This window comes from Tupaia chinensis, unplaced genomic scaffold (genome assembly GCF_000334495.1).
Source record: "Tupaia chinensis unplaced genomic scaffold, TupChi_1.0 Scaffold000061_1, whole genome shotgun sequence".
Classification (NCBI taxonomy): domain Eukaryota; kingdom Metazoa; phylum Chordata; class Mammalia; order Scandentia; family Tupaiidae; genus Tupaia; species Tupaia belangeri.
The window spans coordinates 2,979,074-3,006,084 of NW_006159519.1; the positions used below are offsets into that span (position 1 = coordinate 2,979,074).

Consider the following 27,011-nt stretch of genomic DNA (forward strand, 5'->3'; position numbering starts at 1 on the left):
CCCTTAAGGGAAAACCCCTCCCTCCAAAAAAAAAAAAATTAAATGAAACCCTGTATACAGTACAAAGATGATGGATCTAGAAAAAACAAAGCTTTTGCTTATTAAGAAGTATGAGAAGATACCCTGGGGGGGTATTAGAAGGAACAATGGCCTTGAAAATTAAGGATTAAGTTTTAAATCTGCCTTCGCCATAACTTAAATCTCTCACCTTCACCAATTTACTTCACATCTCTAAAGTCTGTTGTCTGAGAAATAGGACCATAATCCAGGATGTAGTCACGGTCAGGGTGAAAGCAAGTTGTATGAAATAGTGCTTGCAAAAATTGTTACTTGGCATTCGTAAACTCTTTCAAGTTATTATAGATTTCCATTAAAAATAATTTTTTGTCCTGTACCAGAATAACTGTAAACTCACAACAATGATGCATAATTAAATCCATTAAACGAATAGCCGGAACTGCATAATCTCAAAATGGTGACAAATGCCTTTTCAGTTTAGATAAGCAACATCGTTTTTGTTTGTTTGATGTTGTTCTTGCTTTTTCTTTTCTTTCTTTTTTTATTTACATTTTATCATGTCTTTCCAGTATACATTTCATTTTCCAACCCAAATACCTTGCATGTCAGTCAAGACAAGGATATTACCATACGCATTATTATCAGCAAATAGCTTCTCATCTTTGTCAATTAAGCATGCTTTTACTCATGTTTTCCTTCCCCTTTTCCCTCCCTCGCTCCCTCCCATACTAAAGTTTTTTTCACAGTTTATTGATTCACAGAAGATCTTAAAGTATGGGCAAAGCTAGAATCTAGTGACAAGTGTACTGTAATTTTCTTCTGAAACTTTTCTCTCTTCATCCCCTCTTTTACTAAAAAGAAGTATAAACTAACCTATTTGGAAAAAAAAGGGTTAATTTCAATTTGTTCTGTTATTTGCACAAAGCCCCATAAGAATTAAATTTCTGATGGAAGGCAACAGATACTATTATATTATTGAACTTATGCAAATAACCATTGTCACAAAATAAGAATGCTCACAAATATTTTACAATTACAAATGGGTCAGGAAGGGAGAAAAGTTTATGTTTCAATTTAAAAAATTATTCTTTTTTTTTAACAAATTGCTGAATTCAACAACTCAAAAGTAAACAAAAATCCTTAAATCTGAGAGACAAAGCATAGAAGAAAATAAGTAATGTTTTAGAAAAAAGTCATAGAATTCTATTTCACCAGTTCAGTCTCCTGTAATCTCTTTTGTTGAATTTGCAGTGTTACTGTGGTCTGACCTTTCTGTTAACAGTCAACATTATTATTGATATTTCAGAACATGTCCCTACCATTAAGTTGGCCTTTTTTGGGTCATATTTGTTCTCTTATTTCTCTGTCTGTCTTTAGTTTTCCTGGTATAGTACTCCCTTCAGAACTTCTTGAAGAACTGCTCTGGTATTGGTAAATTCTTTCAAGTTTTCTTTATCTGAGAATGTTTTTATCTTTTCTTCCCATATGAAAGATAGTCTTACCAGATATCGTATTTTTGCTTGAAATTGTTTTTCACTTTTGAAGATACTTTACCATTCTTTCCTCGTTTGCATTGTTTCTGATGAGAGGTCCAATGTTAACCTGATGGGATATCCTTTGAAAGTAACTTGATGTTTCTCTCTTACCAATTTTAGTATCTTGTCTCTGTGGTTTTGGTCAAACTGGCTATGATGTGCCTTGGAGAAGATCTTCTTGCATTGATTCTATGTCAGGTCCTTTGTCCTTTGTATTTTTTGGGTCTGGATATTTGAAGGCCTTTCTAGGTTTAGAAAGTTTTCTTACATGGAGCAGATTATCAATGCCCTGATGAGTTTCTTCACCTTCTGGGATATCGATTATCTGGATGTTTGTGCATCTAATGGTGTCTAGTATTATTTGTATATTAGTCTCATCTGGGGGGTTGTTTTCTCAGTCATTTTTGTGAATCTAGGTCAGAGGTTATGTCTTCTATCTCTGAGATTCGATCTTTTGCATGATCGAATCTACTTTTAATACTTTCAAGGGAGATTTTGATTTCTTGTATTACAGCCTTCCTCTCTATCAGTTCCGTCTGGTTCTTTCTTATGATGTGTATTTCCTTTTTCAGATCGTGGAAGAACTTCCTCACCTCCTGGAACTCGTTGTCTCTTTTCTCCTGCATTTTCTGGAGTTCGTTGTCGCTCTTCTCTTGCATCTCTGTTAGCTTTATCACCATGAATATCCTAAAATCTCTATCTGACATTTCCATGAGTTCTATTGTACTGTCTGTGGAGGATGAAGGGCTGTTCCTTCCCCTTGGGGGAGAGAGATTTTCTTGATTTCCCATAGTTCTTGTGCCTCTCTGGTGGTGATGGTTTCTGGTCATCTGATGTTTTATACATTACTTCCTACCTTCTTGGAGTTATTTCTGAGTGTTGGAGGTGTGCAGAAGAAGCTGGTCTGAATTATTTCTGCAGTTGCATTTCCCTGATCCTCGTCAAGCAACCTGCACTTTTGTCATTGGAACTGGATATTTACAAAGGCCTCACAGTTCAAATGGTTTCTGGCTTTTCGCGGGGTGTTGGGCTAGAAGTGGAAGATAAGCAACATCTTCGTAGTGTTTTTCTTTTAGTTTTTTTTTTTTTTAAGAATTATTTTATTTAACTTTATTTATTTACTTTTAATTTGACTGGGGTGGTGGGGAGAGAGAGAGAGAGAGAGAGAGAAAGTGAGAAAGCAAACCGCCAGGTCTGGTCTGGGACTTGAACCACGGTTGGCCATGTGGGAGTCCAGTGCCCTTAACCACCATACCACCTTCTGGCCCCCAGTGAGAAATCACCCCTCAGGGGGATGGCCACGCTGCAATCCCTTCTCCTCCATTCTCCTCTCGGGATCCTGGGTACACACACACACATGCCCAGCATGAGCTTAAGTCACCGGGTCCAGGACTCGAACTACCGTCGACTACATGGGAGTACAGCGATATAGCCATTATGCCAAATGCTGGTCCCTCTTTTAGTTTTTTAAAAGAAATGTACTTTCGACTTTAATTTTAGCAGATCTAATTTGAAGATAACCTATCACAATAAACAGAAGCAACTTACGATAAAATTATCTTTTTTTTCTTAATTGGTATAATTCGTGTCACTGAAAGATTCTATCACTTAAAATTATTTCTTGAAGTCAGCATGTGGTGTAGTGGTTAAGGTGCTGGACTCTCACATGTCCAACCATGGTTCAAGTCTCAGACCTGGCAGCTTGAAACTCATGCTGGGTATGTGTGCATGTGTGCCTAAAATCTTGAGAGGAGAATAGAAGAGAAGGGATCATGGTGTGCATATCCACTATGGGGGTGACTTCTCTATTTTTGTCTCTGTCTCTCTCTGTCTCTCTAATGAGCACACACACTATAGCAAAAATTTCTCAAAAAAAAATTCCTTTCTTTATGGGTTATTACCGTTGATAGCACACAAATATCCAATTTTTTCACTCCTTATCTTTCAAGCAATGATTGTTCAATGTTTACTTCAAGTATTGGTTTTAGTTTGACTAATAGGTCCCTCCTTCTCTCCAAACGTTTATTTTCAAAAACTTTATTTGATGATTTCTTGAGTTATCAGGTTTGGCATAACAATATACAAACATGAACTTAGTAAGTTGGGAATTTTCAGTTGTGTCCCAACTCAAATAAAGTCTGGCAAAGATCATATTTTTGTGAGGCACTCTCCTCTTAGGGACTGTCTGACGAAAGGCTAACTGGACTAACACTGCCTTTGGTTCTCTGGTTGTTGTCTTTCACAGCTACGCCCCTGAGCTCACTGAAGCCCCCGCGGGTGGAGCCTGCCCCGGTGGTAACGTCTCCCTATCAGAGAAGAGATTCCGACAGATATTGTGGGCTCTGTGCAGCCTGGTTCAATAATCCCCTGATGGCCCAGCAACATTATGATGGAAAGAAACACAAAAAGAATGCAGCGAGAGTTGCTTTATTAGAACAACTGGGGACGACCCTGGACATGGGGGAACTGAGAGGTAAGAACAACGCTTCTAACTTCTACACAAAATGGATTTTCAGAGAACGGATTGTGTTTTCACCAATTGGGATGTTGATTCTTATTGCTTTGATTATTGAGGGAAAAGTCAGGTTCATCTGAAAGAAAAGAAATGAACATAAAACTAGATTTATCTTAATTATTATAATCTCTTTTGTTTCAGAGTGTTTGTTTCCAAATTTTGTTGATTTTTTTTTTTCAGATCAAAGGCACCCATCTGTGTGCCAGATTTTTTCCTTAAGTGGTGCCATTAAACGCCTTCCCTCATGAATACTTTCTAGGTGAACAGTATGAGTGGAGATGCTAAAGAGGCCAAATAATGTCCTCTTATTTGAAAAGTTTGTGCTTTTATAAATTCAGCCAAACTATAAAGAAAACTGACTCTACTTACTGACTTGACACAAGCTCAAGCCCCACTGATAGAAACGTCTAGGATATTGAAGTAAAATGAGGTTGTGTGTTCTTATGTAGTCAATACCTGGCTCCCCTTACCCCACCTGAGAGGTTGCTGCTGGAAACCATGCAGCATTCCAAGTTCACGTGAGGTGTCACAGAACAGGCTGAGCGGAGACTTGGGAACCATAGGGCAGGGTCAGTCCTGTGGACTCCTCAGGAAACAGACCAATTAGTGGGACTTAATGTAATATTTCATGCTTAACAACCTTGTCAGTGCTTTGCTATTACTGAAATATTTTTGATCAACTTGATGTTGGCAGTGTAGTAGAATAAAATTGTATACTGTGTTTTTCTGAGAAAATGCATTTTCTCTGAAAAATAATAATACCAAGAGCACTTTTCAGTCCATAACTCAGGTCTGGTATGGGTCAGATATGCTTTTATGGGATGGCCAGGGAACTGTCATTTGTAAGAGCTGTATACTGTGTATAAAATTTACAAATCAGTATTGATCATGCAGCCTGGGTTACACCAGGTCCTGCATGTAGAGCTCTAGTTCTCATTCCACTAACCTGACTGTAAACCTTGAAGTGGGACCATTGCAATAACAAATGACCTGGGACAGTTCTGGACACATGACCTGAAGGGAGGCACAGGTCACTTCTGAATGTTGACTGGGGGACACTTTAGCCAGAGAAAAGACTTGAGTTGGAACTGGCCAGATGAGTGGCATTGTAGTGGTAAGAAGGCATCTCCTGTGAGCAGTCATGTATGCATGCATAGCCATGCGTATGCACGTATGTAAGCAAGCTGTGGACCACCACTGAATATGTTATCATGGAAGCTCCCTGTGCTACCGTGGGTTCTCTGCCAACCTCTACAGACCTGACGAGAGACTGACTTTTCCCAAGATAAATGACTAAAAACAAGTAAGAACACACATTAAGAACACTTGAACTTTTGCCTATCATTTTTAGCTATAGAGGAATAACAGAGGGCATAATGTTTCATTTTATTAGATAAGTCTCATTGCTGAAGCTCTTGAGTCACTGGTGCTTTTGCTTTTGAGAAGAGGTTTCTTACGTTCTTAGTCGATGTCTTTTTAAAAATTATAGAAAGTCTCTCCATAGCTGAAGGCCTACCCACAACTCGGCTGTTGCCGGCAGGTAACGAGCTGGCTCAGTGACTCCTTCACGGCAGGGCACTGAAGGAGAAAAATAGAGCTTTATTTATGTTGTGTGCCAGGTAATATGACTCGAAGAAGAATTATTCTGTGAGCACATTCTTCTTGTCTATTTTGAATTATCAGTGCTGCATCTTTTATGTACAACTACATCTTAATGACCTGGGTGTCTGAATTCTGAAACATTTGAGCAGCTTGTCTTTTATACAGAAGACAAAGAGGCCGCTCTTTGAGTTGATCGCTCAATGTGACTGTGACTCAGGAGCACACGGGCTGTGATTAGCATTGAACGCAACGTCCTTGAAACCAACCTTTTCACCCACCCCAGGTGACATCCTGCTATTTATTCAAGCACTAAATATTGCAAAAGCTTGAGAAATGAAGCAACTATGGTAACCTAGCACTTTTTTACAACAATTTATTTTAAAACTTCTTCTTTACATCTAATTGTACATCTTTGTGGAGAGCAATATGGTTTTTCCAAGCATGCATGCAGTGTGTGATAATCAAATCAAGGTTATTACCATATTCATCATCTTCAACAAAGAGCATTACATAAACCTAGCCTTTTTAAACATGTACACACACACACACACACGCACACACAGACACACACATCTCACCTATTCCTGGAATCATTCTAATGCAAGCTTAATCAATTATTAAAAGGCAGAAATGCTAATCAGGAAATACAGGCATATCCATAACTTTTAAAAGGTGGTATCAGGCAGCTGGGGCATGGCATGGCAGGGCCGCAGGAGGACTGATTTTTCCCGACTCTCTTAGCATGTCTCATGTGTTTAAACGCTGCATTATTTATTCATTATGTTTATTTCTTATTTTCTGTCTTTCCCCTACTCCCGTATAACTTGTTAGCAACTTGAAAGCTGATGTCTGTGTCTGTTTTGCTCACTAATGTTTTCAAAACAACGAGAATAGTGGCAGACACAGTAGGTATTGTCAGTAATTGCTGAATAAAAAAGTACGTAGAGAAAGCATCCCCCCTGTGACCTCAATCCTGTATTCTTCCCACGTCAATCATTTTCATTTTTAAATGAGTCATGATTGAGTCATTTTGATCATAAATTACTTGTGATTCAAATCTTTCAATTTTTAAAAATGAAGTACCTTTTATGTACAGTGAAATGCTAAGCTATTAAGTGTTGTAGTTCGATGAATTTTGGCAATGCACATACCTGTATAACATGAACCCCGATAAAGATAAGTAACTTCTCCATCATGGGAAAATTGCCTTGTGCCCTTTTTTACTCACTTCATTTCTCTGTTCCAGGATTTTCTGTTTGTTTTGTTTTGTTTTGTTTTCTTCTTCGTATTGACTTGTTGGGAAAGTCATGACATGTTTTTTTACATAGACAAATATGTCATGACTTTCCCACAACCCAATAGATTAGCTTGACTGTCTAAACTTTCCTGTAAAAGAGCCATGCAGTACTTATTTTTTTATATGTCTAGCTTCTTTTGCATAGCATATTATCTTGGGGATTTTTCCATTTATAACTAATGAAGCAAAAATAGACACATTTTTTATTCCTGAATAGTTTTCTCTTAACAAAAATTCTATAGTTTGTCTACCCATTTTGTTCTTGACAGCTCTGGATTGTTTTAGAGCCATTTTGAATAAAGCTTTCCTGAATATTTTCATATAAATCTTTTTAGTTTTTCTTTTTATCTTGTGTTTTGACATATGTTTTAATTCTTGTAGCAAATATTTAGTAGTAGAATTGCTGGGTCATAAGTTGCATGTATTTGTAACTCAATAAAAAACTGCTGAAATCCAAAGTAGCTCTATCACTTTGCATTTCCCAAAGCAATGTATAAGAATTCCCTATGCACGGTGAGGGGAGGGAGAGGTGTGTGGCAGCAGGTGGCATGGCAGTTAAAGCACTGGACTCCCACGTGGATGACTACAGTTTGAATCTCTGAAACAGCGGTTTGAAAATCACACCAGGCACTTAGGCATGCATGCCCAAAATCCAGAGAAGAGAATGGAGGAGGAGAAGGAATTATGGTATGGCCATGTCCCTCGGGGGCGGGGGGGGGGGTTTCTCCGTTTCTTCTCACTTTCTCTCTCTCTCTGGCGAATGCATGCAACCTATAGCAAAAACCTAAAATAAAAAACAAAATACAAAAGAATTCCATACATTCACCAACATTTGCTTTTTTTTGGGGGGGGGGGAGAGGTTTTCACTATAGGGCGCGTGCGCTTGCCAGACAGACAGAGACATAGAGACAGAAAGCGAGAAATCACCCCCAGGGGGGATGGTCACGCCGCAATCCCTTCTCCTCCATTCTCCTCTCTGGATCTTGGGCACGCACGCACACGCGCCTGGCGTGAGTTTTAAGCTACCGGGTCCGGGACGTAAACTGCGGTCGACTACCTGGGAGTCCAGCGACATAGCCATTACGCTAACTGCTGGTTCCCACCAACATTTGCTTTTGTCAGTCTTAAAAGCTATTTAATTGGATATAGGAGGAATTCTGCTATGGATTTAATTTACATTTTCATGTTGACAGCTTTCTAATGCCTAACTTTTAATGTCCTTGTCGGTCATTTGTATATTTTCCTTTGTGAACTATCTATTCCTTTCATTATTTTTTAAAAAATTAGCTTGCACCCTTTTTAAAAAAATGTTATTTTCTATAAAGCATGTGTGCTCATGGAGGGTGGAGAGTGAGAAAGCACCCCTTAAGGGGGATGGTAATGCTGCAATCTCGTCTCCAGTTTTTCTCTCAGGATTTTGGGCATGCATGCATGCTTGCCCAGCATGTTTTTCAAGCTTCTGAATCTGGCACTCTAGTTGCATTACTGAGTATGTGGGATCCAGCTGCCTCAACCACCACATCACCTGGTTGGCCTGTGTTTGCCTTTTTATTAGTGAGCAGTATTATGTATACACATTCTTTGTCAGATATATGTATTCTGAATATTTTTTCCTAGTCTGTGACTTGACTATTCATTTTCTTAAGTCTTTTGATGAGCAGACACTTTTAAATGATGGATGTCTAATTTATCTTTTTTAAAAAAATTGTATTTTGTATCTAAAAAAATCTTTCACAATGCTCATGACAAAAGATATTCTCTCTTTTTTTAAAAAAGTTTTTCTATAGGATACATGCACTCATGAGAGAGAGAGAGGCAAAGTGAAAAATAAACCCCCCATGGGGAAGGTATATGTATATTGTGACCATGCCACAATACTTTCTCTTCCACTCTCCTTTGGGGATTTTGGACAAACACACGCATGTGCCTGGCATGATTCTCAAACCACCAGATCTGAGACTCAGACCGTGAGATCCAGTGCCTTAATCTCCATGCCACTTGCTGGCCTGATCAAATATATTCGTACATGTTTTCTCCACAAAATTTCATAGCTTTTGCCTTTGTGTCTAGAATTATGATGTATTTAGAATTTATTTCGTGTATGGTGTGAGGACTACAACGAAATGTTAAAATATTTACTTTTTCTCATTGAAGTCTTTTATTACCTGCCAGAGGCCTGCTCTAGCCTCTGCCTGTGTTGGCTGCATGGTCTCCACCAATTACCTTTACTGAAAATTGGTTGATTGTGTGACTCTGTTTCTGAACAGTTAATTCTCTTCCATGAATCTCCTTGTCTGTTTTCATGCCCTTATACACTATATTAGTTTTTTTAGCATTGAAGACATTTTGAAATGAGGAAGCTCAAGTTCTCCAACTTCGTTCTTTTTTCTCAGGATTGTTTGACTGTTTGAAATTCTTTGCATCTCTGTATAAATTTTAAAATAATCTTGTGAATCTCTGTATAGAACAGATTATGTTGAAATGTTGAATGGGTTTGAATTCTATCCATAGATCAATTTAGAAACAATTTATTCCGTTTCATCAAAATATTGAGTCTTCCAATCCATGAATATCCTATATCTATTTTTGTTTTGTTAAGTTCTATCAGAAATGTTTTGCAGTTCTGAGTGTAAAGATTTTGCACATCGTTTGCCAAATTTATTCCCATGAATTTTATGTTGTTCAATGTTAATATAAATAATATATTTAAAAATTTTTATTTATTGTTTTCCAGAGGTCTTTACTTAAAGGTGCATGTACTTGCCAGAGAAAGACAGTGACAATGAGAAAGTGAGAAATTGCACCCCAGGAGGGATAGCCATACCATAACCCCTTCTCCTTCATTCTCCTCCTGGTATCTTGGGTACGCATGTACACACAGCCGGCATGAGTTTCAAGCCATTAGGTCCAGCACTCAAATCAGGGTTGGCCATGTGGGAGTTCAGTGATGTAACCCTATGACATCTGCCAGCTCCCCCCAATTTTATTTTTATATTTTTATAATTAATTTTATACAAATAAAATTAATTTTATTTTTATTGCTCAATATATAGAAAACGATTTTTGTGCATTGATCTTCTTGATTCTTGTGACTTACAGCTTTATGCCTATTATTTTTTATATAATGTAATAGTACTATTAGTTTGTTCCTTTTGTATTTTTTTTGCTCACATTGGTTATTGAAAATCCTATGGAACCATGCTGTTCTTGCCTTCCTTTGTTTCAAGTGGCAGACTCAGTTTTAAAAAAGGATTATAAATGGTATTGACCTAAGTAGTTATTAATATGCATGGCCTGGTTACTGCCTCAACTTTAGTGTTTTTTTTTTTTTTAATTCCAGTGTTTCTAATTCTAAATTTTGATTAAAAAGAAACAGCAGTCTTCTCTTTCTGAATACGTAGTTCAATGTTGAAAACGAAAGCAGGCACTGAATTATAGAATTGCATAGAGTTCAAGGCCAGCGAGTTTTTGGTGGTTTTCTTTGTAGTTAAATTCTTCTCACTAGCGTTAAAACATAGACAGGAGGCTTCTTACTTAGAAATAATGGCAGTGTAAATTATGAAATTATGATTAGTTGAAGATAGTACATTCATTTTGTAGACCTTTATCATTTGTACTTTTAAAAGATTTAGGGTGGGAAAATGCACAGTTATTTCATCGTTTCGGGGGAAACTAGACTCTTCTGTAATAATTCTCATTAAAGACACAGAGGAAAAGAACACACTTGAACATTTAATAATGTTTTCAAGAATCATAGCTGAATAATGCTGGAAATAACATTAAATATCATTGGTTTATACCCTCTCTTTTTACAGAGTGGAATTCTGAGGCCCAGAGATATGAAGTGACTGCTCTTTTCAAGTTAGGGCCAGATCTAAGACTCCTAATTGGGGGAGGTGTGACTCGTCATTGACAAACTATAACTCTGAATGATGAACTCTTTCATTTAATATACACCTTTACTAAACTTTCTACCATGTTCAGGATGCCATTTCAGCTAGAGATAATTACAGAAATGCAAAGAAATCAAATGTACGGGTCGTGGGGCTTAGGCTTGACGGGGGAAGTTCTGTGCAGAGAATACGTAACCCTAGAGAGGCCGCAGGGATGGAGCTCATTCCATGCTCAGCTGCTGCCTGTGTTAGCTGGAATGGGGACTCGTTCCTAGGGTGTGCACACAGCCTCAAGGTAGACCTGAGCAAGAAGGAGCAGCCTTACCTCAACATAAGCAGCACGTAGAGTGAGGGGGGGGGAGTTACTTCTTCTTGTGCTGCTGGGAGCTTTCAGGTGAGAGTGGGTTAGCTTCCTCTTATTGTGCCCTCTTTGTCTTATCCTGACCCTCACCCACATCTTAGGCAGTAGGCCTCTGACCCATATATACATATACATAAGTTTGCTAGGGGCATGAGTGCTTGACAGAGAGAGAGAAGGAAAGTAAGAAAGCACTTTCCTCCATGGGAAATGGTCATGCTGCAATCCCTTCTCCTCCATCTCCTCCCTCCTTTTGGAATTTTAGGCACACATGCCCAGCTTTGCTTTTCAAACTGCTGGGTTTGAGCCCTGAACCATGCAGTCAGCATTGTGAGATTCAGCTGTCTTAATCACACAATATGATCAACTGCCCTGCACCTTTTAAAGAGAAGGCTATTGTAGCAGATGGGGACATTTAAAAGCCAGTGCAATTAGTCAGAATTCAGGTGGACACGGCTGCACGTGACACACACAGTGTTCCCACACAAGTGGATTAGTTAAAAGCATCTCACCCATAAGTGGAATTAATGTTTGCAATAAACACAGTGAATTGAGGGTTTCATTTCCCTCCAAAGTTTATTTCTTGGGGGGGCGGAGAGCGAGAGAGCGAGAGGGAAGGAGGGAGGGAGGGAGGGAGGGAGGGAGGGAGGGAGGGAGGGAGGGAGGGAGGGAGGGAGGGAGGGAGGGAGGGAGGGAGGGAGGGAGGGAGGGAGGGAGGGAGGGAGGGAGGGAGGGAGGGAGGGAGGGAGGGAGGGAGGGAGGGAGGGAGGGAGGGAGGGAGGGAGGGAGGGAGGGAGGGAGGGAGGGAGGGAGGGAGGGAGGGAGGGAGGGAGGGAGGGAGGGAGGGAGGGAGGGAGGGAGGGAGGGAGGGAGGGAGGGAGGGAGGGAGGGAGGGAGGGAGGGAGGGAGGGAGGGAGGGAGGGAGGGAGGGAGACCGAGACCGAGACCTCTAACAGTCACACCACGCCATGATCCATCTGCAGCCTCAGCCACCACCAGATCACAAGTGTACCCATGGGCACACTCTGTGTATTCATACCAACTCAAGCCCCGAACCCAGCCTATCCCTTCTGGCTCCAGCATCAAAAGGCAGTGCCCTGCCACCTGTGACACTGCAGCTGGCTTCATTTTTTTTATTTATTTATTTTTAATAAAATCTAACTGAGATTTCTGTCCATTCTCATGAGAACCAAGCCAACAGAAAACACCCCCGACTTCTCTGAGGTCCTCTGCCCATGACCTGGGCCTGATGGATGTTAGGGCTGGTATCCATGGAGACAAGGGCTTATTTTTTTATCTGACATTCCATGAATATAAGACTTTTAAACAATTCCTCCTTATTCTAGCAGCCAGGTTCTTTTGCACCTTGCAGCCCCAATATCCTTGAGGGAGTTCAAAGGCTTGGGGATCAAATTATTTGGAGTTAGGAACTTGACCATGGGCTTCCTATCGCCATGTGAGATGAAGGAGGCAGAGATTCTGCCAGGTGACCCGGAGTCATGTTTGTAGACACCCAAAGCTTGTTTTGTGTTACTGCTTTGTTTCGTTCTGACACACTCATTTTTTCATCTGCCATTCATTCACTCACTTGCTGAACTCCTGTGTGCCAGGAACAAAGTGCAGAAGCTGCTCCAGTGAATGAGAGGAGAAGGTTCCTATTTGGGAAGGAGGCAGGAAACAAACATTTTTAGCTTGTGATAAGTGCTAAAGCAATAGAGTGATATTATAGCTAATGAGCTGGGAGGTAGGCTCCTTTAAATAGGATGGTTAGCAGCAGCTTTTCAGAGAAGGTGAGATTTGAACTGCAACCTGAGGGGAGGAGGGATGCAGACAGGAAGCACCTGCCCACCCCCCCGCCCCCGAAGCTGTGATGCTAGCAAGTGTGTGGCGCCCTGTATGGGAAAAGCCTGGCTCACCCAAGAGCTGGCAGCAGGTGGTGGGCCTGCACCTAATGAGGGAGTGGAAATGGGGTGACATGGATAGCAGAGGTCCCAATAAGTCATTGTAAGTTTTGATTTTGTTCCAAGTGTGTGTGTTTGCATCTCCTGTGTGCAAATCCAGATATTGCACATTTTCTCTATGTGAGGGACAGGTTCATTTCTATGCTGGGTCATCTGTGCCCTTTCTACCCAAGAGTGGATTTTGTCTTGGGACCAGCAGTTAGTGTAATGGCTATGTCACTGGACTCCCATGTAGTCAACCATGATTCGTGTCCCAGACCCGGTGGCTTAAACTCACGCCAGGCGCGTGTGCATGTGTTCCCAAGATCCTGAGAGGAGAATGGAGGAGAAGGGATTGCAGCATGGCTATCCCCCCTGGGGGGTGATTTCTCGCTTTCTGTCTCTCTGTCTGCCTCTGTCTGTCTGGTGAGCGCACACGCCCTATAGCAAAAACCTCTCCAAAAAAGAAAGGAAAAAAAAGAGTGGATTTTGTCTTCATCATTCTTGTGAATACAACCTTGACACACTTCTTCTATTGAAGGTCGCATTTACCAATCCCTAGTAGATTATTAATTTGTTTTTTAAAGAGGTTTTCACCATAGGGCATGTGTGCTTGCTAGAGAGAGAGAAAGAGACAGAGACAGTGAGAGGGAAAGTGAGAAATCATCTCCCAGGGAAGGGCCATGCCACAGTTTCTTCTCCTCCATTCTTCTGGGATCTTGAACATGCATGCACATGTGCCCAGTGTGATTTGTAAGCCACTGGGTCTGGGACTCAGAGCATGGTCAACCATGTGGGAATCTAGCAACATAACCACTGCGCCACCTGCTGCCCTGCCCCCAAAGATTTTTGGTGTACCATGATTCTACTAAGAGATTCAGCCTCGTTCATAGTTGGAAGAACGGAAGCAAAACTCTGGAGTTCCTTCAGTACTGAAGCATGGGAGAACAAAAATTCCTTGACCATTGCTGAGTTGAGGAAAAATACAAGTTCTGGAACAGCCTGCTGGCTCTTGCAGGACAACCGGAGAGTTAAGAGGGAACACATTAGGTACATTCAGAAGCAGTTTATCCACAGGAAACATGGATGTGACAAGTACCGCATTGAAGTCTTCGTTTCAGAATGGAGGAACCTAATCTCTGCTTTAGCTTTATCTAACGGTGAGTCAAAGCCAGACTGCTCAAGGCTGGAGATGTAAAGGGATGGGGAAGTGAGACTCCCAGTCCTTAGGATTCACAGGGGGTCAAATGAGCTTTGAAGGGCAACCAGCAGCTATTGAGGCCAAGCAGCTGAGCAGGCTGGACTTGCAGGCAGAGGCCAGGGCAGACACAAAGGCACAGACCTAGGAGCAGGAGGAAGTGTGGCCTTCTAGGAGCCCTGAGGTATGGCAGGGGCTTTCGGCCACTGTGCTTGGAATCGTGGAGGACATGGCTGGAGACATGAGTCAGGTCGTGCAGGGAGTAGAATTCTTCTGCTTAACCCTAGGGGCCACAGGGAGGGAGCTGAGGATTTGTTGCAGGGAAATCACAGGTTGATATTTGTATTTTTGAAATAGGCCTCCATAGACAGCAACATGGAGGCTGGATTAGAAAGGAATGAGACTGGAGGCAGGGAGGTTTGCTGGAAGGCTGTTATGTTAAGCATAATTCTCAGTGAGAAATTACACCAGCCTGAACTGAAGAAATCAGTAGCAGTGGGTATATAAATACAAAGGAAAAATGAGAAAAGGTAGGCCATGAATTCAATCAGATGTGGGGAACAAGTTCTTTCTCCAGAGCCGTAGACAGTTGTCCCTTCCATGTAGGGACAGGGCCTGTCTGTGTTTTCCTCTTGACTTGCCATGCCACATCACCAGGTCTTTAACGTCCTCTTCTGAAGCATGAATTCTAGCACTGGGCATTTGGTATCATCAGTCCGGCTACTTTCAACCCAATCTTGGTTTTGTCCCTGGTATTTTGAGGGTAGGGCCCTGCCATTTTCTTATTTATATCTTTCATAGGATCCAAAACAGTATATTGTGGATAGAAGTCCTGGCCCATAAAAGACTTCATTTCACATTCTCTGATTCCTATGGTGTAGTCAGAATTCTGTGTCTTGGGCCAGCAGGTGGCTTGGTAGTTATAGTGCTGGACTCCCACAGGATCAACTGTGGTTTGAGTCCTGGACCTGGTGGCTTGCTTTCTTACTTTCTCTCTCTTTCAGTATGTCCCTGACAAGCGTACATGCCCTGTAGCAAATTAAAAAGTAGTAAAAATGATAAATAAAATTAAATAATAATTTAAAAAAGGAATTCTGGTTCTTAAGTGGATGATTGCACATTTCCCAGCTCTGTGCTGAATATTTGACAGAAAATAAATTACTGCCTCAGGAACAGCCGATAGTGTAATGGTTCCATTGTCAGACTCCCACAAAGTCAACCACAGTTTGAGTCTCGAACCCGGTGGCTTAAAATTCCTGCCAGGCATGTGTGTGTGCATGCCCAAAATTCCAAGAGGAGAATGGAGGAGAAAGGACTGTGGCTTGGCTATCCCCCCACCCCCAGGGGGTGTGGTTTCACTTTCTGTCTTTCTGTCTCTGTTTCTCTGGTGAGGGCATGTACCCAAAAAAACCAAAAAATGATGTCTCAATTAAAGTGTCTTTTTATTACATTTAATCAATTAAAGCATTGGTTCCTTTCTTACACTAATATTTTCAACCTCTGAAAGCTTTATGTATTTCATCTAGTTAAGAATCAGCAGAAAATAAGACCTTTACACAGATACGGTAATTATAGAACACAATTCTAAATTGGATAGTAGGAGAAGAGGTGCCAGAAGAAAATACTCAGCTTAGATTACACCTGGTTATTTTTACATTATTATTTTTAATGTGTTTTGACACCTCAGCTGTTGCTTGTAGACTCACTCTGCCTTCAGAGCCCACATTTTGGGCTAGACAATTCAACGGTTTAAATGGCTCGCATTCCTACCATATTATTGGGCTGGGAATGAAGTAAAAAAGAATGTGCTATAGAAGAGATGATTTCCATCCATTCGTTCATTTGTTGGTTCATTCATTCATACTAAGTACCTATGATGTGAGAGGCACCTTAGGGGAGGTTATAGCGAATATTGAAATGTCTACGACTCATCCTCTAATCTCAAAGGGTTTATAGTCTAAGGGATGGGGGAAGGAGAACATAATACCTTTACTGAAATAAATATATAACATTTTAAAAAATGGTTTCAGAGCCATCCAGCCACAATGCTTTGGGAATAGGAATAGAGAAAAACATACTTCTAGCTGAGAGTTGGCGTGGGGACATGTAGAAGTTGGTGACAAGGTTCCTGAGAGCCAGGAGACCAGCATGACTCTCTAAAGGCTTAGCGAGCTGGGGAAAGTGGGAGCGTAATTAGCAGTCAGGTCAGGCGGGAGCCTCACTTAGGTGTGCAGCAGAGATAAGGCTGAGTAGACAGGTTTGAGCCAAATTACAAATAACCTTGCATGTCAGGCCAAGCCGAACTTTCCTTGGTAGCCCCTGACATTTTATGAGTAGGGAGCCGACTGGCTCATCTGTGCTTTGGGAGGATTATTCTGCAGTAGCGCATGAGATGGGTTGGAGTGGGGAGCTTCTGAAACCCAGGAAACTGGATGGAATGGATGCAAAAGCCTGGCGAGCAGTTGGAGGGCTCTGAGTAGCGTATGTGTGTGTGGGTGGTGTACCATGGTGCTCTGGAAAACCTTCAGCATGCTCTCCCCTCGGCAAACTGAAAATGAGCCAGAGCGTTAGAACTCTCAAAGACACCTTGGCAAGGCCTTGGGAACACTAATAGGAAAAATATAAATTTAATGAGTAATATGAGTAATAACTTAGATTTCTGTTCAATCTCAAATCCAACAAGAAATGTAGTTGATGAACATTCACCGTAGTCTATTTACATCCTGTAGGGCAATTTGTTCTTCAGCTGGGACAGGTTTTTGCCTATTATTGTTATTAATGAAGCTAATAAATGGAATGCCGTCTGAAGAGACTTGGTTAACTCTTCATCATCAACGAGGAGGTTCTAGAAACAATGAGCTTGGCTTTTCAAATGGAATCATTTTGGCACCATGCCTCCATTTGCGTATCAATGGGTAAATTCATTGCTCAGGAAATTAGAAAGCTACCTGGATTTCTGATCTCACACTTGGCTACTGCATTGCCAACAACCCTAAATGGGATTTATGGAAACTGTTCTCCATGGTGAGATGTTGACCAAAAGCAGGGCCAAAGGAATAATGAAACAAACCCACCCAGGGCTGGATGGTGGTGCAGAGGTAAGAGATGACACTTGGCCAGTAGCCCCACATGGGAAGGTTCAAGTCCAGAAACCTCCCTGAGCCTGTCAGGCTTGCATATGCCCATTATCGAGGGGTGGCAGGTGGCACTGACACTGTGGGGGTGTTGTCCCTTCTCTTTTTCTCTACTCTGTATGGAAGAGATAAGTAAATAAACTAAAAAACCCCTCACCCACCCAAGCCCATAGTCACAGTGCTGTCTTTCAGTTGCCGGTTTCGGCTACACAGAGGAAGCTGATGGTCATGTGAAGCTGCTGAGCAGTCCCAGTTCTCTCCCCTCAGTGCTCGAAGGCCCTTCATTGATATTGACTGAAGGTCTTTCTTGTTTGGCTTAAGCTCAGGAATGAGAATGCTATTTTACAGGAGCTCAGCACAGTGTTTTCATAAGGTTCTAGGAAGATCCATCTATTATGCTGGCTCTTAAATAGCTGTGAGCTTTGTTAGTGGCATGCATTCATTTGACAAAGTAAGGGATGTTTGTGGGAAAAAAGGCAAAATCAGGAGACACGTATCCTTCGACAAGGGGAAACTATTCTCTTTATTTCTAAAATTATAACTTCATGGAAAAGAATAGTCTTAAGTGTCTTATCTCTTAAAGCTGCTACAGATAGACCTAATTTTTGGCAGTAGATGGGATTCTCTAAGGATGACTGAACTGGGATTAAGGTATATAAAACAAATGTCAGATTTACTCAAAGTAGAACATACTCATTGATGTAGTCATTATCTTATTTGGACTAAGTTAATGAGCACTTAATCTGTGATAGGCATTTTGAGAAACCCTGGAATGTTAGATGACATTGTTATGGTATACAAAGGAAGACATTCTCCTTTTCTTTGAGAAATCTCCAGTATTGTGGTTTCTATGGCAAATAAAATATTATGAGAATATTTTTTACCTAAAGAAGATCTCTGGTGTATATATATATCTATATAGATATATATACACACACACACACACACACACACACATACACTCACACACATATACACATATATATACATATATGTGTATATATATAAATTATATATTATGCATATGTGTATATTATATATAATATGTATATGTGTATATATTATATATACACACACACATATGTATATGTGTGTATGTGTAATGCATAGAAGTGTGGGGAAAAGGGGAAATAGCCACTTCTTTTATACTTTTTAGTCTATTTTTCAAATTTGGGGTCATTGGGAAAGTTGTAACACATGTTTGCATAGAAAAATACGTCATGAATTTTCTGATGCCCTGACAGATTCTGCTCTAGGAAGTTATCGTCCCCTGTGGGCATTTCTCCAAGGAAATGGGGATTTTATAGTTGAGGCTGCGAGGAGGAAGCAGCAGGCATTGTGATAAATGGTGTCTGGAACCTGTACATGGCGACATGCCCAGGACCCAAGCCACTACCTGAAAATGGAGAAATTTAGTCCCCTTGGTACTTTGCTATAATAGACTCACTCAAAAGAAAGATCTCTTTGTTAATCCATTAGTGACTTAACCAATACTTATTTGGGTATGCAACAGTGAAAAAGGCATAGGTCTTGCCCGCGGGAAACTTGTAAACATGTAATGCAAACACTTGGCATTATTTAAAGGATACCTTTTAAAATCCTCAAATGATTTGCATTATTTTACTGTAAGAAGAAAAAAAAATAAATCCTATAAAAGCTACTTTAACTTTAAAATGCATAGCCAGAGGCCAGCAGGTGGTATAGAAGCTAAGACAGCTGGGTCCCACATGACCAACATTATAGTTTGAGTCCCGGACCCAGTGGTTTGAAAATCATATGAGAGACATTGCACATGTGCCCAAAATCTTGGTAGGAGAATAGAGGAGAAGGGAATGCCATATGGCTATTCCTCCACAGGGTGATTTCTCACTTTCCCTCTCTCTGGCAAGCACCCCTACTCTAGAGCAGACTATAGAAAACAAAACCCAAAAAACAGCAGTATGACTAAAGATCTCTTTAGAAACATGGAGACTGTGGTGTGCTGCTGATGGACACGTTATTTACTGAGACAGACCTCTCATTTGGAAGGCATGATGCCCACATTAGTTAAGTGAGTTCTTAGACCCAAATCATGAATGGGAATATGCAATAACTTGAATTTGCAGTCTGTTTTCTCAAAGCCTGACAAATGATGGTACATTTACTGAAATAGCTGGTGGACCAGGGCAGTGCGGGCCCAGGTGTACCAGCTGGCAAACAGCAAAGGCTTCGAAATGAATTATCAAACACTGCTGCTTTGTAAAGAAGGGCCTTGACTTTTTGAAATATTTTTATTTTTGCAGTTACATGTGAAAAAAAGGTATGTATTGCTTAGTATAAATCCTCTCTCTTTGTTAATCCATTAGTGACTTAACCAATACTTATTTGGGTATGCAACAATGAAAAAGGCATAGGTCTTGCCCGCGGGAAACTTGTAAACATGTAATGCAAACACTTGGCATTATTTAAAGGATACCTTTTAAAATCCTCAAATGATTTGCATTATTTTACTGTAAGAAGAAAAAAAAATAAATCCTATAAAAGCTACTTTAACTTTAAAATGCATAGCCAGAGGCCAGCAGGTGGTATAGAAGCTAAGACAGCTGGGTCCCACATGACCAACATTATAGTTTGAGTCCCGGACCCAGTGGTTTGAAAATCATATGAGAGACATTGCACATGTGCCCAAAATCTTGGTAGGAGAATAGAGGAGAAGGGAATGCCATATGGCTATTCCTCCACAGGGTGATTTCTCACTTTCCCTCTCTCTGGCAAGCACCCCTACTCTAGAGCAGACTATAGAAAACAAAACCCAAAAAACAGCAGTATGACTAAAGATCTCTTTAGAAACATGGAGACTGTGGTGTGCTGCTGATGGACACGTTATTTACTGAGACAGACCTCTCATTTGGAAGGCATGATGCCCACATTAGTTAAGTGAGTTCTTAGACCCAAATCATGAATGGGAATATGCAATAACTTGAATTTGCAGTCTGTTTTCTCAAAGCCTGACAAATGATGGTACATTTACTGAAATAGCTGGTGGACCAGGGCAGTGCGGGCCCAGGTGTACCAGCTGGCAAACAGCAAAGGATTCGAAATGAATTATCAAACACTGCTGCTTTGTAAAGAAGGGCCTTGACTTTTTGAAATATTTTTATTTTTGCAGTTACATGTGAAAAAAAGGTATGTATTGCTTAGTATAAATCCTCTCTTGTCGGAAGCTCTGGTCCTCAGAGTGCTGGTGAGCTAGGACTGTTCCTTGTAGATGGCTCTGAGCCGCAGACTCTGGTTTTGAATCCCATCTGTTACTCAGTAGCTGTAAGATCTTGATGCATTACTTCACTTCTCTGGGCTTCAGTTTCATTTGTGTACATGGAGGTGTTGAAAGAGCTGATCCACTGTATCTTTTCTAGTATTGTCATCATCCAGCCTCCATCCAGGTTAGTCTGAATCACAGAAGAATGAATTATTGTGAGTGTTGTGCTTGCATTGTAGTCAGTTGCACTTACAAAATGGGATTTCTAAACTTTAGATTGTTTAAGCCCAGTTTGTTTGTTGAAGATCTTTTTGTCATAGGGCACATATCCTCACTGAAGAGAGAGAGAGAGACAGACAGACAGACAGGGACAAAGAGAATGAAAATGAGAAATCACTCCCCCAGGGCAGTTGGCCATGCCACAATCTCTTCTCTATTTTCCTCTTGGGATTTTAGATATGCATGCACACGTGCCTGGTGTGATTTTTAAACCACTGGGTCCGAAACTTGAACTGCAGTTGGACATGTGGGAGGGAGTTCAGCATCTTAACCACCATGCCACCTGATGGTCTCTCAAGCCCAGTTTTAATGATTATCTGACACATAATTAATGATTACTTGAGCCCAGAAGAAGGAGTTTTATTTTGTCCTCTCCCTAGTCTTTTTATTATCCATAGACTTCTGCAGTCCAGGGGTAATTTAAAGACGAGGACCTGTATACAGTCATAGTGAAAAACTTTTCATTACTCTTTTCTTTGAGCCTGGACAAATTGTATGTTCACTTGCAGCCTGAAGCCATCCAACACACAAGGAATTTTGAGGCATTTCAGCTTATTCCCCTCGTACCTAGAACTTGCCCTCCATCTCCAAGGATCACACTTACTCAATCCTTTTATGCCAGCCTTCATTTCTTTTCTGTCCCATAACCTTTCCTCAGTTTTAAGTGCCCACCTATAAGTTTCTAATTTTTACAAGTAAAATTCCTTCAAGGGAATCAGTGGTCTCACACATACCCACATATGACGGTTATATATGTTATTCCTAATTCCCACTCATTTTTTCCAAAAGCGATTACTATGAGAACAGAATTACCATCGTTACAATCTAATCATGAGGAATCATTTCTACTAATAGTGCAGTAACTCCTGTGATAATACCATCACTGCTCCTGCTGATGATATATGCATGAACTCTGGGAAAATATAAAAACCAGTGAAGGGTGATCAAACACAAAGAAGCCAACAGGAAAGTGAACACTTGGAAGAAGGAAACAACCTCGAGGGAGTTTCCCAGTTTGTATGGCTTCTTTCCTCGGGGCTGACCCCACTGAACTGCCTGGCCGAAACTCAGGTAAAGAGCTAGCCTAACAGGCTTAGAGAACCCGAGGAAAGGGTTCTGAGAGACCGTAGCACTGGAAAGAGAAGGGAAAGTTTAAGAAACAAGAAAGCCACAGGAAGGAAGCTCTCCATTCAGTGTATGTGACCCAGCAGCTGCTGTCTCTGACCTCTAAATAAACACCAGGGCCGACTCCTCAGAGCCGGCTAAGACTGAAGGTGTTGAGCAGCAATATCAGCTGCTGCCCCTTCCCCACACGCAGAAGAGAGAGACAGACTTTGGAGTTTGAGTTCAGTTTAGCTTGATACCTGCCTTAAAAATTGATACTCTGTGCCTAGCCACACTGATGCACCGACAAAGACAGTGTGCTTTGTAGACTTGGACCACCCGGGAGGCCCGGGTTTGGATCCTGGGTTGGTGGTGTGTACCTGTTATCTCAGCAATTCAGGGAGACTGAGGCAGGAAGACCCCATTCTCGATAACATATTAAGACACTCTCTACAAACCAACCAACAGACAGAAGATGGGTGCAGTGGTACACGCCTCTTGTCCTGTCTGGGAACCTGAGTCACGAGGGTCCTGATAGTGAGACAGTGTCTTAAAAAATAGTAATACTACTCTGGGGACCAGCAGTTAGCGTAATGGCTATGTTGCTGGACTCCCACGTAGTCGACCGCGGTTTAAGCTCTGGACCTGGCGGCTTAAACTCATGCCGGGTGCATGAGCGTGCATGCCCAAGATCCCAAGAGGAGAATGGAGGAGAAGGGATTGTGGCGTGGCCATCCTCCCTGGGGAGTGATTTCTCGCTTTCTCTCTCTGTCTTTCTGGCAAGCGCACGAGCCCTATAGCAAAAACCTCTCCAAAAAAAGAAAAACAAATAGTAATGCTACTCTGAAAGAATGTAAAATATGCTAGAGCTTATCATAGTACCCAGAGGCAGGTTTAAATTGATTTACACACAAATGAAGAGACAGAAACATGTGATCTGTACTCAAGAGAAAAGTGATCAATGGAAAACTAATACTGAGATGATTCAGCTAATGGGATACAAGGATTTAAAAGTAGCTATTGTAGTTATGCTCAAGAATATAAAGGAAAGCACTCATAACGAACTAATAAATAGAAAATTAATGAGCAATAGAAACAAAAAGAGCCAAATGGAAATTTTAGATCTAAAATATAAAGTACTTAAAATAGAAAATCCATGGGCTAGCAATATCACAACTCTCCATGATGCTGAGAACACATGGGAAGGTCCTGAGTTCTCATCCTAAGGTCTCCTCTGTACATGTAGGGCACTCATGGCACAAGTAACTAAATAAACTTAAAAAAAAAAACCCGAAAAAACATTGGCTGGGTTTATTACATGAATTGGATTTGGCAAAAGAAAGTCAGTGAACTTGAAAGTATTAGATCAATAGAAATTGCTTAATCTCAAGAACATAGAGAAAAATATTAAAAAATTAGAACACAGCAGTATGAACAATGTCAAAATCTATCCTAAATGAAACAGATTTATGTGTTCAAAAAGCTCATGAACCCTAAGTAGAATATGCACAAAGAAAACCAAACTTAAATCATCACATTACAGTTAATCTGTTGAAGACCAAAGAGAAAGAAAACATTTTGAAAGCAGCCAGAAGAAAATTACATATTGCATTGTGTGTACCCACCATTAGATTTATATCTCATTTCTCAGTAAAACAAGAAATTAAATCCAGAAGTGAGTGGAAGTTTTCAAAGTAAAGGAAGACAAACAGACCTATCAATGAGTAAACATATTCTTCAAGACTAGAGGCGTAATAAAGATATTTTCAAGTACACAACGTTGGATAATCTTTTGCCTGCTGACCTGTGCTACCAGAGCTCCTGAAGGGTTAACCAGTGGCACAGCAATGGTTTGCAATGTTGCACCCACTTGGGAGGGTCCCGGGTTTGCATCCCAAGGGCCTTCCTGTGCACAGTGATTGCACACACACTTGTCTGTGGTCTGGCCTGGTCCAGCTGAGGTAATTTGGGACAGGGACCCTTTTGAGGATGCGTGTGGCTAGCTCTCTCATGGAAGATATAAATAAATGCATTTTAACAAAAAAAAAAAATGCTAAAGGGGAGGCCAGCAGGTGGTCTAGTGATTAAGGCGCTAGATTCCTATAAGACTGACCACAGTTTGAATCCCAGACCGGTGGTTTGAAGTTCACACTGGCTGTGTGTGCATGCATGTCCAATATCCCAAGAGGAGAATGGAGAAGAAGGAGGGATTGCAGCATGGTCATCCACACTGCAGGGTGATTTCTCACTTTCCCTCTCCTTGTCTCTCTGTTTCTCTCCAGGAGTGCATCTGCTCCATGGCTAAAACCTTAAAAAAAAAGCTACTAAAAGAAATTCTTTAGTTTGTAGAAAAATACCAGATGAAAACTCTGTCTTTAAGAAAGAGTGAAAATCTCCAGGAATGATAAATATGTGTATTAACATATCAGTCTTTTCTTTTTAGAAGTTTCTTTAAAATATGATTCTTTATGTGTCTTTGTTAAAAAAAAATGAGATGTAATTCACACACTATAAAATTTACCATTTTAAAGTATGCAGCTCAGTAGTTTCTAGTATAGTCACGAGGTTGTCCACTTCTGAGCACAGTCGGTTTTAGAGAAGTTCGTCACTGCGGTAAAAGCCCTGTGTCACTCCTGGTCCCACCTCAGCACAGCCCGTGCCACTGCTGGCTCCATTTTCCCTCTGTGGACGTGCCCGTCCTGGACTTTTCATGTTCATAGCACTGTACAAAATGTGTACAATGTGTATCCCTTATAGTCTTTCCATTTCTGCAAGGTCATCAGTAATATCCTCTTTCATTCCATTTTAGTAATCTCTCTCTTTTTTTATGGGTAATTTAGTTAAAGATTTATCAATTTACTACGTTTTTTCAAAGAAACAAGTTTTGGTTTTGTTGACTTTGTTTTTCTCTACTCTTTATTTCATTTATTTTTTCATGTTTTTCTTCTACTTTGGGTATATTTTGCTCTTTTATTCCTGATTTATCTTTTTTTTTCAGTTGTATTTCTTTTATTCAAAACAATGTGTGTATGTGCAGGCAGGAGAGCAGGAAGCACTTTCATCAGGGTCTTGTGCTGCAGTCGTATTTCCCCAGCCCTCCAGCCTGTCAGGATTCAGGCACGCATGTACCTGCTGGGCGTGTTTCAGGTTAGCTGGCCAGGGGTCTCAACCTCAGGTTGGTCACGTGGCTTCCAGCCCTGCAGTTTAGTAAGCTACTGACTTTACCACTATGCTGGGCTATCTTTTTCTAGTTTCTTAACGTGGAAATTTAGGTGATTTACTTGAGATCTTTCTTATGTCTATTAATATATGTATCTGTACCTATGAATTTTATTTTTTATTGCATTCCATATGTTTTGATATATTGTGTTTTTATTTTCATTTACATCAATATTTCTGTTATCTCTTTTGATTTCTTCTTTGACTTATCAATTACTTAAGACTATGTAATTTACTTTCCACATATTTTTGGATTTGTCAAATTACTTCTGTTTTTGATGTCCAGTTTCATCCCATTATGGTTGGAGAATGTGCTACATGATCCTTTTAAACTTACTGAGATAAGTTTTATGACCAAGTGTATAATCTGTCATAATTGAGCATTTGGTAAGAATGTGTCTTTTGTTAAGTGCACATATGTTAATAATTATTATATCTTATTTATGGCTTGACTATATTATCATTATAAAATATACTTCTTTGCCTCTAGACAAGTTAAATGAAATTGACAGATGTAAGTAAACTGTGCTAAAAATACTTATTCTTTTAAATTGGTTAAGATCAATTATATTATTACTATATAATCAACTAGCTATAAAAATGATTAAATAAACTTGACAGCTATAGCAAAAAATGAGAACATAAGGTTTGTATACTTTATGTGAAGCGATACGGCATTCTAAGAATGAACAGTTAAAGCATGTGTATAATAAGCCCTAGAGAGACCACCAAAAATAGTTATATAACTAAAAAGATAATGGATAAGATGATATTCTAAAAAATTTTGCTTAAATAAAAGAAAGCATGAAAGGAAGAACATAGCAATAAACAACAACAACAACAAAAATAGTTGGGATGAACAGAAAACAAGTAGTAAAAATGGAAGCTCCGAATCTAATCACTGTAGTCTTTAGTTCATTATAACACTTTCATTAAAAGGCGGAATGACTTAAATTCATTTAATTCATTTTCTGAATAAATTAAATTCAAAAGCCAACTAAGTCAATGAGGACCCACATGTTATTGGTTTACTGTGCTGACACTTCTTGGTGTGAACTTATCATGGAGAACATTCTTTTCTCTCATGGTGTAAATAATTCACAATAAGGAGATTATGATTCTAGTGGCAAAAGGAGTGCTCTCTCTGTAGCATTCCCCTGCTATATTCTTGTTGCATTACTTATATGTTACACACATGTATTGCTCTATGTAACTGCAGACCTATAACTGTATATGCTCTATTTCATGAATAAGGGTGCTCGAAAGCAATTTTTTTTTATTATCATCATAATCTTCTTTATATTACATTGGATTACATATAACTTTACATTGACTTCCATTGCTTTTTCAAAAGGGAATGCCATGCATGTCAGTCAATACAGAGACATCAATCTCTCCCATTCAATGTCTTTCCATGCATTTCCCAATAATTATTATTATTATTATAATTTTTTAAAACAGTCAATCACTATTTCTCATTTTGCTTGTTAAAAGACTTCACCCATCATGAAATACTTTCCAGACCAGTCCAGTTGAGAATACTCTACATGTCATCATCAACAGATAATAAACTATATCTGTTTCTCACTAACATCCTGCCTCTCTATTGTTCACTTGCTATCTTTCTCTATCCTCTTCTCTCTCTTTTTTTTTAATAGTTTATTTTTTATTATAATTTTTT

General features: G+C 40.1%; 1 protein-coding gene and 1 long non-coding RNA gene across 2 annotated transcripts in view; one reads left to right on the plus strand and one right to left on the minus strand.

Annotated features, from left to right (window-relative positions):
- ZMAT4 (zinc finger matrin-type 4) overlaps nucleotides 1-27,011 on the plus strand; it is a 390,826-nt gene that overhangs the window by 259,084 nt on the left and 104,731 nt on the right. The window contains exon 5 of the mRNA XM_006141679.3: nucleotides 3,799-4,026. Coding sequence (XP_006141741.1) covers nucleotides 3,799-4,026 — 228 coding nt within the window. The remainder of the gene's footprint in view (nucleotides 1-3,798; nucleotides 4,027-27,011) is intronic.
- On the minus strand, nucleotides 4,048-6,909 carry LOC114004530 (uncharacterized). The gene is made up of 3 exons (XR_003546665.1): nucleotides 6,822-6,909; nucleotides 5,526-5,646; nucleotides 4,048-4,144 (listed from the first exon to the last, which is right to left on the minus strand). It is a non-coding gene; the product is annotated as an uncharacterized LOC114004530 (long non-coding RNA).